This window comes from Sander vitreus, chromosome 14, assembly GCF_031162955.1.
Source record: "Sander vitreus isolate 19-12246 chromosome 14, sanVit1, whole genome shotgun sequence".
NCBI classification, from domain to species: domain Eukaryota; kingdom Metazoa; phylum Chordata; class Actinopteri; order Perciformes; family Percidae; genus Sander; species Sander vitreus.
In genome coordinates this window covers 4,149,949-4,164,513 of record NC_135868.1, presented here as the reverse complement: position 1 = coordinate 4,164,513, position 14,565 = coordinate 4,149,949, and the positions used below count along the sequence as shown (strand labels likewise).

At 41.4% G+C, this 14,565-nt stretch overlaps 1 protein-coding gene across 2 annotated transcripts in view; it reads left to right on the top strand.

Moving 5' to 3' along the window:
* Positions 1-1,447: 1,447 nt before the first annotated feature.
* tmem65 (transmembrane protein 65) overlaps positions 1,448-14,565 on the top strand; it is a 36,166-nt gene continuing 23,048 nt past the window's right edge. For both annotated transcript variants that reach the window (XR_013502925.1, XM_078267451.1), the window contains exon 1: positions 1,448-2,068. Coding sequence is in view for 1 of the 2 variants with exons in the window: in XM_078267451.1 (XP_078123577.1) it covers positions 1,813-2,068 (256 nt within the window). In the remaining variant the exon portion in view is untranslated. The remainder of the gene's footprint in view (positions 2,069-14,565) is intronic.

The window sequence follows — 14,565 nt, the reverse complement described above, 5'->3', positions numbered from 1 at the left end:
CTGACAGTACCTAGGTAAGGACTACTAGCCAGTCAGAAGCAGAGTATGAGGGCGTGCCCTGACAGTAGCTAGGTAAGGACTACTACCCAGTCAGAAGCAGAGTATGAGGACGTGCCCTGACAGTAGCTAGGTAAGGACTACTAGCCAGTCAGAAGCAGAGTATGAGGGTGTGCCATGCTAGCAGCTAGGCGAGCATTATAACGCGTGTTCCAAAGTGACCACGTTTGTCTCTGAAGTAAAGGCTGGACTACAATAGAGCTGTTTGGAGCAGTTTGTGAACAGCATTTTCTGTTGGAGATGGTAAGTCCCTTTGGGGTGGACTTTGGGCTTTTTCACTTTGGAAGCCTATTACATGCACACAAAAGATATATAACACAATAAAGGAAAGGGAAAACGCCAAAAAGCATAATATGAGCACTTTAAGAAAGTAGCAAAGAGCAGAAGTTCTTAATTTTGGGCCATTTAGGTCACAGCAACACAGTTTAAAAATGTGATTCTATGATTCTAGTAGTTACCTTCAGTACTTTGTTAACGTGGTAACCAAGGTGTGTGTTAAGTCAGAGTTAGGGACACCTGCTGTGGGTTACAGCCGGTGTAGGGAGCTAGAGTAGACTAGAAGACAATAGATGTATTACAAGTATAGGCTTGGAGCACATGTGGTTATGAGTCTTTTGTTGTGTAATAGATAGCCAGTTGCAGTTTTGTCCTGTCTTAAATTGTGAAAAAAATGTCCCTCTTTAATTAATTATTTAATTATTAGACTTCTGCATTTGGGCACCAAACTCTGTGTGCTATTAACTGAGCTCTGTGACTTTCTAACAAGAAATGCTAAATACAGGGGCTCTGTATGAAGTGACGGGGGCCCAAGTAGGGATGAGGGGGGGGGGGCCTGGGCCTCTGTTTCAAGGTTAAAGTTATTTCTTGAAGAAGAGAAACCGGTGTCGGCAATGAAAATATTAGATATCGGGCTCCCTCCAACCATGCTCATTAAATATGTAGGCTTGTAAAAAGAAAGTCATGCAAGTAAAAAAAAAAAGAGAATCTAGGGATAACATATATAAATATGAAATAAAATAATGTTATAATATTTGTGGGAGACAGTAATTGCAAAATGAATACACTGCATTTTAAACTGGGATGTAATACGTGTATTTGCATAATGAAATGTAATAAACACATACTATACAGGGATGTAAACAGGTAGTAAAACAGTAATTAAGGTAAATTGGCTGGTAGGGTTAGTAGCATAGACTGGTTATTAGTCAGTTCTCCTGACCGTCAAGGAAAGATAAGTGAAAACATTTTCAATTTGCTCTTTTTTTTTTGTGCCCTGAACTAACGTTGCAACATTTCTTTTTACAAGTAGATTTAATATGAAAGGTGTTACCGGAAGCAACGCGTTTTATTTTTGAAAGCTGCCGCCGGAAATGAGCTTTTCCGCCCGACTTGACAGTAGTTCTTGTTCGGCTTTAGCTGAAACTTCGTTTGCCAAGCCCATGACCGCTCTTAAAAGATCATGAGACGTTTTGGTCGGCGGACGGCACGAAAAGAAGATATGCACGGCTGCTTGAAAGTTAACCCGAGTTTAAGAGGAACGGTAATCAAAAGTCGTCGGTTTCTTTCCCATTGAGTGTCGAACCTAGCAAACGTTACTAGGACCGAACGAGAAACAACTTCTGCCCGAGTGGCCGCTGCTGGAGCGGGGAGACAACGACTGCTATCTGCGCTCAAAGAAGCGTTAAAAAAAAACCAGCAGTTTATTACATTGTAAACGACTTAGAGTAACGTTAGTAGTTATTTATTTTCGCCACAATGCTCAGGCTTTGCCTACAGAGAGCTTTCCGACCGGTTGTACAGAAGTTACCAGCGGCGGTGATAGTGCCGAGGCTGCCGGGGATAGGGCGACACACACCGAGCTGCTGGATGGGAACACATGGGAGAAACGAGCCGAGGGAGACGCTCAACTCACCCAAGAGAGCCAAAGACTTTATTTACCGCCTCCAGCCGACGGAGAGGACTTGTTTACTGAAGGAGCTGCAGAGTTTCGAGTCCATAGCCGTCGCTCAAGGTAAGAAATTAACAGCGCAGGTCAAAGGTGACAGCTTTCCATAAGAAGCTCTGAGAGAGATTGAATGAGAAGTCGCAGGTAGGTACGACACATGCACCGATATTTTCCCGCCCTCATATCTACCGATACTGATATGGAAGTGCAAACTGCTGTCTAAAGGGAGTTAACAAAGGGGTGGCCAGCACCTGTCATCATGAAGTGTTGCTCATCATTGGGTGGAGTCTTTGAATTAAAAACTGCAGACAGTAGGCCCTCGAAGGCAAATTATTAGCCACACCTGGATTAAGTAAAGGTGCAGTAGTGTGTAAAACATGTGGCTCTTTGGTAACATCATGTGGCAGCTGGATAAACTAAACCACATTGGAAAAGGGTTGTCGCCCTAATACGCTGTATAAGCGATACATAGCCATGGTTAGTTAACCTCATACAGTTGAGTCTGAAAATGACCAAGCTTGGTCGTTTGATTGTGGTTCTCTAAACCTGGCACAAACCTGTGATTTCCACCCCATTTCAATTCTGCATATGCAGCAAGTAAACACAATACCACATATACCTACAACATGGTAATAATACAACAAATAATATGTTATATTATGTTTCAAATGGAAGATTTTGTCTGCAGTGACAGTTGAATAGGTTGCATTCAGACCATAGTTTAACATGTTAATAATTTGCCCTTTTTCTATATGTATTTTTTTTTTTAAATCAATAAACAACAGCTGATTTGTTAGCCTGGGAAAACCCTGATGAACTTCTGGCAAATTTGAGATTTGCTCTGCAAGTCCGTCTGGCCGAGAGCCCGTTCCGTTTGAGGCGGGCTTTACACGATGACGATGGCGCATCGACGGCGAGCAGCTTTTTGTTTACATTCAACATGACGGCCCCCGAAGCGCAGCAACCAGTTGATGCCGCTGTCGCTGCTACGTCACCGGGATCGTTGGTCTGATTGGTTGAAGGACTATCCAATTGCGCCCAGAGGCATTTGAGCGGCGTCCGTTGGTGACGCCCCTCTTGGAAATGGGCTGTGAATGAAGCTTCCCCAGACCCACTCTCAGTTGGTGTCAACAAGGCTACTGATTCGCAGCTTTAGTCAGGAAATTATCATAATTATGGGAACTCCCAATGTAATGTGAAGATGCCATAGTTTGTTTTACCTGGCTGACAAATATAACGACAGCTCCACATCAGTATTGGTTTTACACAATGTAAAGCTCCCTCCGTCTTTGAAATGCAGCACCAATGGGCTGGAAATCTTAAAAACATCATGTAATAGCAGAGTGACCGACATCTTGTGCCAGTGAGATTTTACTAATTCCACCTTTAATTACAAATAATGAACCTCGCTCTCTGTGTGTGTGTGTGTGTGTGTGTGTGTGGGTATGAACAGGCAGGCGAGTGTGTGTACATATACTTCCTCTTTTGAGTCACCAGAGGGTATTGTCTGTTTGGTTTTGATCCATGGTGAGGCATTTTTTTCCCTTTTCAAGCAGAGTGACTCATTTTCGGACTGAAATAGTACAATCAGCTGCCTGGTCAGAAGGAGTGTGAAGATCTGAGTAATGTCTTCACTCTGAGCGTCTTGGGGAATCTCCCAATTTCCTGCGTAGCAAGGGCCAGGAAATTCGGGGGAAACTTTTTCATAATAAATAAATAGTTTTCAAAACGTTTTCAGCTTGGATTTAAAATAAGTGTTGCAGGAAGACCACAGATGTGTAGATGTCACCCAAACTGCTTTTTTTCAGGGTATTATGTAAAATGACGTGTAAGCTGATTTTTAAAGGGCATTTTTACCCTTTTCTGCCGGCTAATCTATCTGCCTGCCATGGTACAGCATTTTATTCAGCTTTGAATGGACTCAAATGATTTAGATAGATCAGATAATAAAATCCAGAAATTGATCTTTTTTTTTCCTCTCAGTGTGGTCTATTTAATAATTTATTGGCAGGCATTTTATTACAATTTTCAGAGCTTCATTTACCCATGTCCAGAAATAGAATTTGACTTTAATATATGCCTTTTAACAATGGATGTACTAGTAAAGTACTAGTAAGTAAAACATACTTTAAACAAACTTTTTGGGGCTTCAATTCCTAATGTAAACATTGCAACAGTGCATTATATAAAAAAATATTTGAGGGTCGCTTCTTGCCGTTACAATTTACTGCATACGTTCTCTGAGAATCTCTTTTATATCCGAGCTGAATTGGTATTGGAATTGAAATTTCGGAATCAAACAACCCAGCCTTAAATAAAGATTTTGAAGAGTATGGAAACCTGATTGATTCATTTAACACCTTTATTAATAAATAACTAGTATCCTCTCAAACAGAAACTTCTCAAAGACAAGTGTTGGCTTATTTTCGGGCCCTCGGTTGTGAGGGCTCAGTACCGTTGAGCTGCTGTGGGAAACGACGGGTAATAATCCGGTGAGTGTGAGAGTTCAGATTCTTTGAGCCCCAAGAAAGTTAGGCTAAAGCCCAGAAAAATGCGTTCATTTCTTTTTAAATCCCGTCAAACGGATAATGTCAGCTAGGGGTGCTCGATTCCGAAAATGTCACGATTCGATTTAGAGTTTTAGGCTCAAGATTTGATTCAAAAACGATTCACAGTATGTAAATGTAGTTACTTTTCCCATGTGATTGCAGTAGACTTACAATTAACCCTTGTGTTGTCCTCGGGTCAAATTTGACCCGTGTTCAAAGTTCTTTATATCAGAAATATGGGTTTCTTTGAACCAAAATGCCCAAATATAACGTGGACGCATGGATGTACGTTGTATGGAAGCCATACAACCTTCTCTGCAGGTAAAATGAATGATTACTTTCATTGGATTTTGGGTGCTTTTATTGAATTTGTATAACATTTTATAAACATGTTTAAATGGTTTTAAAACAGTATCCTGACTAAACTTTGACATAAACCAGTCTGTGATTCACTCAGCGTCCTTTGATCTTAACTATTTGTCAAAATAATTCATAATTTCGGGCTTTTTAACTCAAAAATTAGGTATAATGTCATATAAATTAGGTTTATTGACCATGAGTTTAAAACACAACGTTGAAAAAAGTGACAGACGTTTTTAAAAAGTGTCAAAAGCATAAAAAAAAGAGCCAAAAATGCTGAAAAAAAGCACAAAAAAATTCAAATTCGCTTTTAACCTGGATGGACAACAAGTTCATGGTCAACGGGAAGACAACACAAAAAAAATCTTTTTGGGAATTCTATGAATGGATTTTGAATCGGTAGAGCTTGAATCGCGATTCGAATGTGAATCGATTTTTTTTTTTTTTTTTTGCACACTCCTAATGTCAGAGCTTTGAGAGCATTTGACCCAAACAACTGTATTTCCCACTTTTCACTATATTCCAGATGGATGCATCACAGTTTTAGTTTATTATTAGGGATTGACCAATTATCGGCCAGGCCGATATTTGACAATTTGCAGATTATCCGTATCATTTTTTATTTTACTGATAACCGACAAAGTGAATTATTAAAAAGTGCACTACTTTGTCTCCGCTACAGCTCTGTTAGCAGTCTGCAGACAAACTGTTAGCACGTTAAAAACTTCAGGAAGCTATTTCTGCTGTTATTTCTTGATTTTCTTACTGTGTATTAGTATAAGTATAAGTTTCGGTTGGATTACATAATTGCGGAAAGCATTTAATCAAACTTTTGTGATGGCGTTTGTACCATTTAAAAAATGTTAATTCAGACTAAAAGATTTTTCATTTTTACTGTAACTGCATATCGGATCCAATATCTGTTATCAGTTTCATTAACTAACTAATAATTCGTATCGATACCAGCCCTTAAAAACCAGTGTCGGTTGACCCCTATTTATTATCCTTTATTATTTTCATAGATCCCTGCATTGGCTGTGATTGGAAGCTTTTACTTGGTAAACTAATGTAAGTATGCAGACTGATCTTATGAAGTGGCGTATGTATGACACGCCAATTGGTGTGCCGTTATTGGCGTGTTATCAAGACGCCCATTCGCTTTTCAGCGTGTTTATCAACGCGGTTTGGCATCCGTTGACTTACATTACCTCGCGATTGCGTGTGAATTGACGCCGTAGCGAGTAGTATGAAAGGGCGAAAATCTGCGCAGGGAGGTTGGTGGGGGGGTGGATGGGTCAGACACAGGACTTTCACCCAGGAGAGAGGGAATTGCGTCCCGCGTGTCACGTTTCCTTTGTTTTCTGCGTGTGTTGTTTCCTTACCACGTTTTCCAACCCAGTTCTTCTTTTCCTAATCCCAACCGGTTTTTCTTTTCCCCCGCGTGTGACGTTAAAACCAACCGTAGCCTCGCGATAACACGCCACGTGGCTGTCTGCTGTATCATACACGCCACAACATACACTGCCGTCTGCTGTATCACAGCGTAGATATACACGCGGATAGCTCAAAATGCATACGGATAACAAAGTGGCGTGTATGTTTACGCGAAGTCATGATATCACGTTGAAGTATGTATGTATGTATGTATGTATTTTTAAGTGGTACGGTGCAGAGTCAGTTACCAAAGCGCCATCTCTCTTTCTGTAGCATTTGTCCAGCATATACATTGCGCCATCCAGTTGTGGATGAGTTTTGGCTGTGAAAGTCCTCACTAATAAGCAACTGTCTTACAGATCAGAACCCCCTACGCCCTTTACTTTTACAACTAATGAGCTAAATACCAAATAGGAACAGTGAGAGAAGCGTTTACTGTTGAGCTGTGAAACATTTTTTTTTTTAGTCTGACACCGAGCTAAGCTGCAGGCTCATTAAAAACATTTCCAGCAGACGCTCTCAACTCCAGAAGCTAATGGTGACTGTAAAAGTAGTGAACGTTTGGTTACATTTAGCTGAGATTGTATGACATGTTGTAAAGGACTTTGTCACAGCGGACAGGTGGAACTTAAAGTTCAAAATGATAGTGTTTCATTTAGATGGGTCTGTCCCAGGACTGACTCGCTTGGCAACATTCCTAAATGTTTTAGTGGCCGCAGTGTGAACAACATTCATTTTATGGCTGCCATTACACAAACATTTTGAAATAAAAGCCAAAAATGCTTACTTCCTCCATAACCTCCCTAACTTTAGTGCAACAGCGTGCTGCGTCTGATGTCATTGTCATTGTTCTTTTGTGCATGCGGGTCACTTCAAAACCGCAAACAGTTCACACTGTAATCTGATATAGGCCACATTTTAAAAGGTCATGTGAACAGCCAAACAAAAAATCGGATCTGAGCAAAAAAATTACAATTAGGGCATTAAGACTCGCGGTGTGAACGGAGCTATAGTCTAGCTGGCTGTCTGGATTTACCCTGCAGAGATCTGAGGAGCAGTTAACCATAGTCCTCACAAATCCACCGGAGTTTAGAATTCCAACACAAAGAAAGCGGAAGGTAACGTACCTCTGGCCGAAAAGAGAGACATCCGGCGGAATGTCTTTGACTCAACTCTGTTGCTTTGAAATGTGCTTTATCCACGCGACGGGCCCTACACTTTCAAACGAGGCCACGGCCATTTAGCAGCTTGTAATGCGCTTTCACCGGAGGGCAGCTAGCAGCTAACAGCTACTACCGCACTACTGTTTTTTTTTTAGGGGGGAATACACTTCAAGACATGACATGACCTGTCCTCTGGAGGACATAGCCACACCACCACCGCTCCGTGGATTGTTATTGGGATGATTATCACAGAAGCCTGTCTGAATACACTCACCGGACGGCTATCAGCTAGCAGGGCAAGCTAGCTACCGGCAGGCCCTGCAGGAGACTGACAGGCTGCCGTGCTGCGAATACTCACCTCTAGTTTGTTTTGCAAAATGTACAGGCCACACTTTTTTTAGTGCATAATTATTACTGGCACTTTGTTGTCAAACTGTGTAGTATGTGTCTCATTCAATGGCTGAATTTAAACAATGTCGGAGTTGAAAACGCATCTTGTTGACACGTAAGGGCCCTGTTCATGTGGAACAGACATATTAATTGCATTTTGTGTCTGTTAAGAGGCACAAAGGCACTCTTAAAACTTGCCCCGACCACTGCCGTTTTAACTCAGGGGACGCTTATAGTACGTAGCTGCAGCTTCTCCGTGTTGCCTGCACCGATTCGGGTCGGGGTTTTTTCTATCGAGAGTACTCGCGTAGCTATAGCGATCAAGATTAATGTAAAAATTGGCCGGAATTCTCCTTTTTAAGTCATAGAGAATCTTTGAATTAATCTCAAAATCTGCAATCCTCCGATTTTTACTCTAAGTCGACTGTAATATGCGAAACCAAGTCGTGGTGTGATACACGTGGGGACCTGTCTTTTCATTGTTGTTTAAGATTTTAACGTTTTCGAAATGTGTTCATTGAGTTGGGTGAATTTAATCCTCAAAACCTGTATCATTACCGTCCCACTGTCTACACTCTACGTTCTCAGGCGAGTATTAAGTGGTGGCAGTTTTTTTCTTTTTACTCTCCGCAGTAATTTGTCTGAAATGTCTCCCTGCTTATACACTGTTGTCACTAATGATGCTCTAGAGATCGGCTCTGTTTTCATAGAATTGAATTGGTTATTGATGTTGTCGTCATGTGCTGACAAGTGAACAGAAGGGTAGACTTAGAGCTCCAGGTAGACAACCACCAGGGGAAATGTATTTCTGAATAGCATTCTTTCCTCCTCTCTTCCCTTGGAAAGACTATTTGTCTCTGACAGGAGTAGTGGATGTAAAGTGACGCAGTATCTACAGTAGAGGTGCAGCGATGAATCGATTTAGCAATTAGTTGTCAACTATTAAATTAATCGCCAACTATTTTCATAATCGATTAATCGGTTTGAGTCATTTTTTTAAATATTATATAATAATAATAAATATATATAAACACAATAAAGGAAAGGGGAAAAGACAAAAGGCATAATATGAGAACTTTAACACCCCTCCCTCCCACATCAGTAGACGTTTGTGCAGGATTTGTGTGCAGCAGCAGAATGTGCGAGGACGACTCTGTTTGAGATATTATTGTACATCAGCTGTGAGTGTCTGAACACGGATCCGTGCACCTTTCAGAAAAAGACTTTGGGCTATTGATATTTAGCCAAAGCTTAGTGGCTATGTATTGGATGATGTTTGTTTTTACACGGTCCCTTTTGCTGCGGTGACACTGGCAATGTCCCTGCCGTGGATCCACTAGATTATCTTATTTTGTAGAGTCTGGGGTTTGATTGAAATTTTAAACGCTGCTTGAAAATGAAAACGTAGTGGCGTAGATTTAGCCCAAGACTAAACTGATGCACGTGTTTTCATTTGATATAATAAGAAATGAAATACCGTGATGGCAACAGATCTGAATGTATTTTTCTTGGCCCCTTTGCGGGTGTTTATTGCATTCTTATTTGGTGAGGGTTTTCCCTTTTTTCTTTTCAGGCTTGATGTGTGTCTCTGTGCAGAGAACATATCCCACCAGCGACAACGATAGACGCCCGAAATGAATTCAGACAAATGGTACAAATCTACAGGGAATTAATTAGTGGGAAGAGGACACTTCCCTGTGCCGTAGCAGACGCGGTTGCATTTCTTTTTTTAGTTTGTTTGCATATAAATGCTGTAGAGTGCTAATCTAATGCAGATAGAAGTTTGGAACTGGATGGTGATAGACTTGTTCTGTGAATTATTCACTCTGCTGTTAGTGCAGCTCAGCATTATAAACAAAGAGCTGCAGGGCGCCAACAGATGAAAGCATGGTAGTAAAACGTTATGTAGCTAGAAAGAGAGAAGCTAAACTTAATAACATTCAGTTTTGTGTTCATTAATGGCGCTCACCCACTGCTAGTACCAGCTCTACTCGGCTCGACTCCTTTTTTCCATTGCAGATTTAGTACCGCCTCATTAGGGGTGCACGATTCAGAAAATGTCACATTGTCAATCGATTCGATATCGATTTTTAGGCTCAAGATTTGATTCAAAATCGATTCTCAATTAAAAAAAAATGATTCACAGGCGCCCGGATAGCTCAGTTGGTAGAGCAGGCGCCCATATGACTCCGACCAGCGGCCCTTTGCTGCATGTCATTCCCCTTCTCTCTCCCCTTTCATGTCTTCAGCTGTCCTGTCCAAATAAAGGCTGAAAATGCCCCAAAACATAATCTTAAAAAAAACGATTCACAGTATGTAAATGTAGTTACTTTTCCCATGTGATTGGAAACCCGGTTCCATAGTGGAGCCGTGACGCAACTAGGAGTAGAGTACTTTTTAAAGCCTCTGTCTCTCGCACTGTCGGCATAGAGAACGAGACAGGCGTTTATCTTCCATATACATATAAATATAAATATATGGAATTTTAAATCCTGCTGCCACACACGGCACAGTGTGAGCCTTCAGACGTCCGCTCAGTACACTCCCCGCTGTGTGCCAGCACACCTCCCGAACACGTCAATCTCATCGAGGGGTTGTGGAAGTGAGGTTGGAATGAAGCAGTTATTTCCTCTGAGACTTGAGACCAATCTGCCGAGGACGTGGTTCGAGGCGCTCAGCAGCACCACGGAAGATTGAGTAAGATTAAAGATGGTGCCGTTTGACTGACACATACATTAGGCCTTTCGCTTCAAAACTTGAGCTGCCTCTTTAAGTCAGCGCCGGAGCCTGCCGGGTCAACAACGGCAGCATGATATCTCTTTCATCTGAGCAGAAAGTGCTGCCTCATGTCGAGAGATTGAGACATATCCACATCTCAAAGCTACATAATGGGGTAAAGGGAGAGATACAGAACGAGAGAGATATGGAAAGACTCTGCTGCAAAACACAATACTTTGAATAATAGAGGTGTTGAAATGAATCAAATAATCAATGCATCGAATCGTGGACTTGGAGGATGCTGCATCGATAATCGGCCGGGCCATAATCGATAACAACCTTTCTGTTGACATATTCTGGTATGTTTTGCACATTCAGGAAGTGCCATGTGCTCAGTGCTGTAGTTTTATGTATCCTATTTATTTAGTATTAGAGTACTGCAGAATGTTTTCTTTTTGAAGCTTGAAAAGCTATGAATTAAATATCCTATATGGCTTTAATAGAAAAATGTATTTGACGCATCGTGATGCATCGAGATATCGAATCAAAGACATGAGAATTGTAATCGAATCGGGAGATCATTGAAGATTCACACCTCTATTGAATAAATACGTTAGACTATGATATCCCAAAAATTGTTTTATACCACATATTTAGGTGTTTGTACACATGGAAATATTACTTGTGTCCTCTGAAGATTTTCATGAAGTCAAACCCAATTGATGCCATTTTTGGTCTGCATTTTTACTGCAATTATAGTAATAGCAATTTATTTATTTGAACAGGGACAGTGCACAAAAAACATTAATAGATGTCTTGTGCCAGGTAGTAGCAAATTGCTAGTTTCCGCCCGTAGTCCCTGGGCAGGTAGATGGCCCAATAAAATACAAAGTATTTAGGGTATACAATACACATACATAAAGTCATAAAAATCTACAGACATTATTGTCCCCCTATCCCACCCCATAAGCACACAGTAATTATCTCCCATAGACTGTAAAAATAATGGACGTAGCATCAATGACGTCCCCCGTTGGTTTGTGGACACGGTTTTTAAGGCATCTGTTTGCGTTTTAGCCATCGCCATCTCGTGGACAATAGGTCCGAGCTGGGGAGGATGACGAGCCTAGCCAGTGTTTTGAGACATTGTTTTGGTTTCATGGCGCTGCGTTAATCGGCTCCGCTGCGTGTCGGCTCCGTGCTCCGCCGTCCTTCAATACCCACCAGGTCCGGATTTGTTGCGCAATGGCGGCGGCCATGACTGACAGCTGAAGTCGTGAGGACCCACGAGATCGCGTATGATCGCGCGATATAACAGGATGTAGTTTCTCTAAACAGAACCACAAAACCAACAACAGTTTGTTTCCATCCATTACGACGTTTTCAAGGTGTAGTGCAGGGAAATATGATCCGCCGTGAGCATGGTTTATTTTATTTAGAAAATTAACCGGATGTTTTATTTTGTTTCTGTGCTCGACTTCCTGTCCTGCGCAATCTGCCCCGTGCTGACTTGCTGCGGAGCTCTCCGGCAAAAATAGAAGCTCTGTAAATACACACATTGACTTTAATGGAAACCTAATGACTCTGCTGCCGTTCCGCAGCGGATCCGCAGACGTTCCGCAGTTGGTGGAAATTGGGGGTTAGCTTGCTAGCTCGAAGTTTGTTGTTTGGTTCCCGAAGCCAATGGAGTTGGAGAACGGCAACACACGGAGAGCGGAAGGTGAGGGACATCTGTCAGGCAGTTATCCTGGAAATGTAATTCCGTTGATGCAGACTACGAACTCCTTAACAAGGCGACCAACTTTACTGGTGGAAACCTACTCATGCCGTGTGCAGCATGGAATCAGATTGCAGTTGTAATTAATTAGACTTCTTTATTACAGCATTAGTTTTTTTCCGAGTCAATCAACAGTTATTCTGCCTCTTCATCTCCCTGTTTTTCTATGAGACGCAACAGTCAATATGCTTTGCTAAATATACACTATATAGCTATGTAGTTTAATAAAAAATTAAAAGAAACCTTGACGCCTGCAGAGATGCATGTTTGGCTCTGTTATGTTAGCCTCCTAGCCTGTGATTCCACTGAGTCAAGTGTTGTCTCAAACCGTTTACGGCTGTCAGGCAGGAAGTCCACAGCCGAGCCAAAGTCTGCCCGGGGTATTGGCTTTGTGTTTGAACTCCACAGAAAACTTATCTTGGCTCCATGTCTCCTTTGTTGTGTGCAGCAGACATCTGCTGTCCTGCAGTCACACAGCAGAGCTACACTATCTTTTGTGCTCTCGCTCCCGCGTGTCTGCAGAGGCCTGCTCTCAGCACAGATATCCTAAGAGCCTGTTCCCACAATTGAACTTTCCATCGAATGGAAATGTCAGCATTCCTGCACAGGTCTGAAGAGTTTGAAAGTAGACTGTAAAAGCTCCAGATCCTAAAAAAAAAAAACAACTGCAGTGGCTCAAATTACGTATTTTATGTTTGAAACAAACTGCAGTATGTGTCAAGCAGCTCTTCACCATAGACAGCTCTTCACCCATTCACTTTGGTAAAACAGACAAACTAGGGGTACGCAAATTCCCCCAAATGAAGATTTAGACCATCCTCCAGCCTTGATCAGTTTTCTTCACTGGGAGGCTTTTACTGTCGAGGCTTTGCTTGACAGCACAGTCACATAGAGCATTTTCAGTTTCTTAAAGCTTAACTCTCGCCAAAATGCAACCTAGGGTCTTTTTGTGAATGTACCCGAGTCAAACTTTCGTTTAAAAGCATATTTAGGACGGAATCGCCACTTTTAAGATTTACCGTATTTTAGTTTTTCGGTCAAATGGCCTTTTGAAAGGGAGTGCTAGGAGCACTTTTATGCCACCCTCAAAATAGCTATTTTTTAGAACACTAAGAAGGCTCGATACATTATGAAACTTTGCTCGAAGTATGACCAGGGGCTCTACACCTTAACGAAAGCATTGAGAACATTGTTTGTGTACCCAGAGTTTACTAAAAAAGGTTTTGTTGTTCTTCCAGTCGCCGTCTATCGAGCCAGTCAAAAATAGTCGAGGGAGGAGAGTAAAGATGGAAAGCTCCTAAAGCTTAGTTCCATATAAATGCACGGATCATTTGTTGTTTGTTTTGTCGTTAGTGAAACACAATATTGACCTTGTATTTGAAAAAGGAGCCTCATATAGGAATGACATTTCCTCCTATGGAGTCTGTTCATTCACATTCAGAGATCGCCTGTTTTTGACTGGGAAAATGGCGGACAGCGTAAACAACAACTGCTAACGTGAGTTGCTCAAAACCTTTCTTTTTAGTAAACTCTGGGTACACAAACAAACAATGTTCTCAATGCCGAGTTCATGTGTAGAGCCCCTGGTGATACTTGGAGCAAAGTTTCATATTGTGTCGAGCCTTCTTAGTGTTATAAAAATAGCTATTTTGAGGCTAGCATAAAAGTGTCCCTAGCACTCCCATTCAAAAGGCCATTTGACCGAAAATACGGTAAATCTTAAAAGTGGTGATTCCGTCCTAAATATGCTTTTAAACGAAAGTTTGACTCGGGTACACTCACAAAAAGACCCTAGGTTGCATTTTGGCGAGAGTTACGCTTTAACGAAGTACTGTATATGTAAGTGATCTGGAAAGTAAGTGTACACACTGTTGTTTAAAGTAACACACATTGTTATCATTGATTTGTGTCTCCATCATTGTTGTAATTTGTGTGAGAGAAAGGAAGAGAGTGAGCTAACTTTCAAATGAAAGTCAGGTTCAGTAATAGGTCCCTAACTTTAAAGACCTATCACTGCTCAGCATTTTTTGCCACACATTGTGAGGCAGGTTTTTAAAACTCTGATTGTGCACCTGTACGTATTTGACTGTCCAACGCAGCATCTTGCCAGATTGCGTTGCATTGCATTAGAAATTGAGCCATGTTAAAAAAAAAAAAAAAAAAAAAAATCCT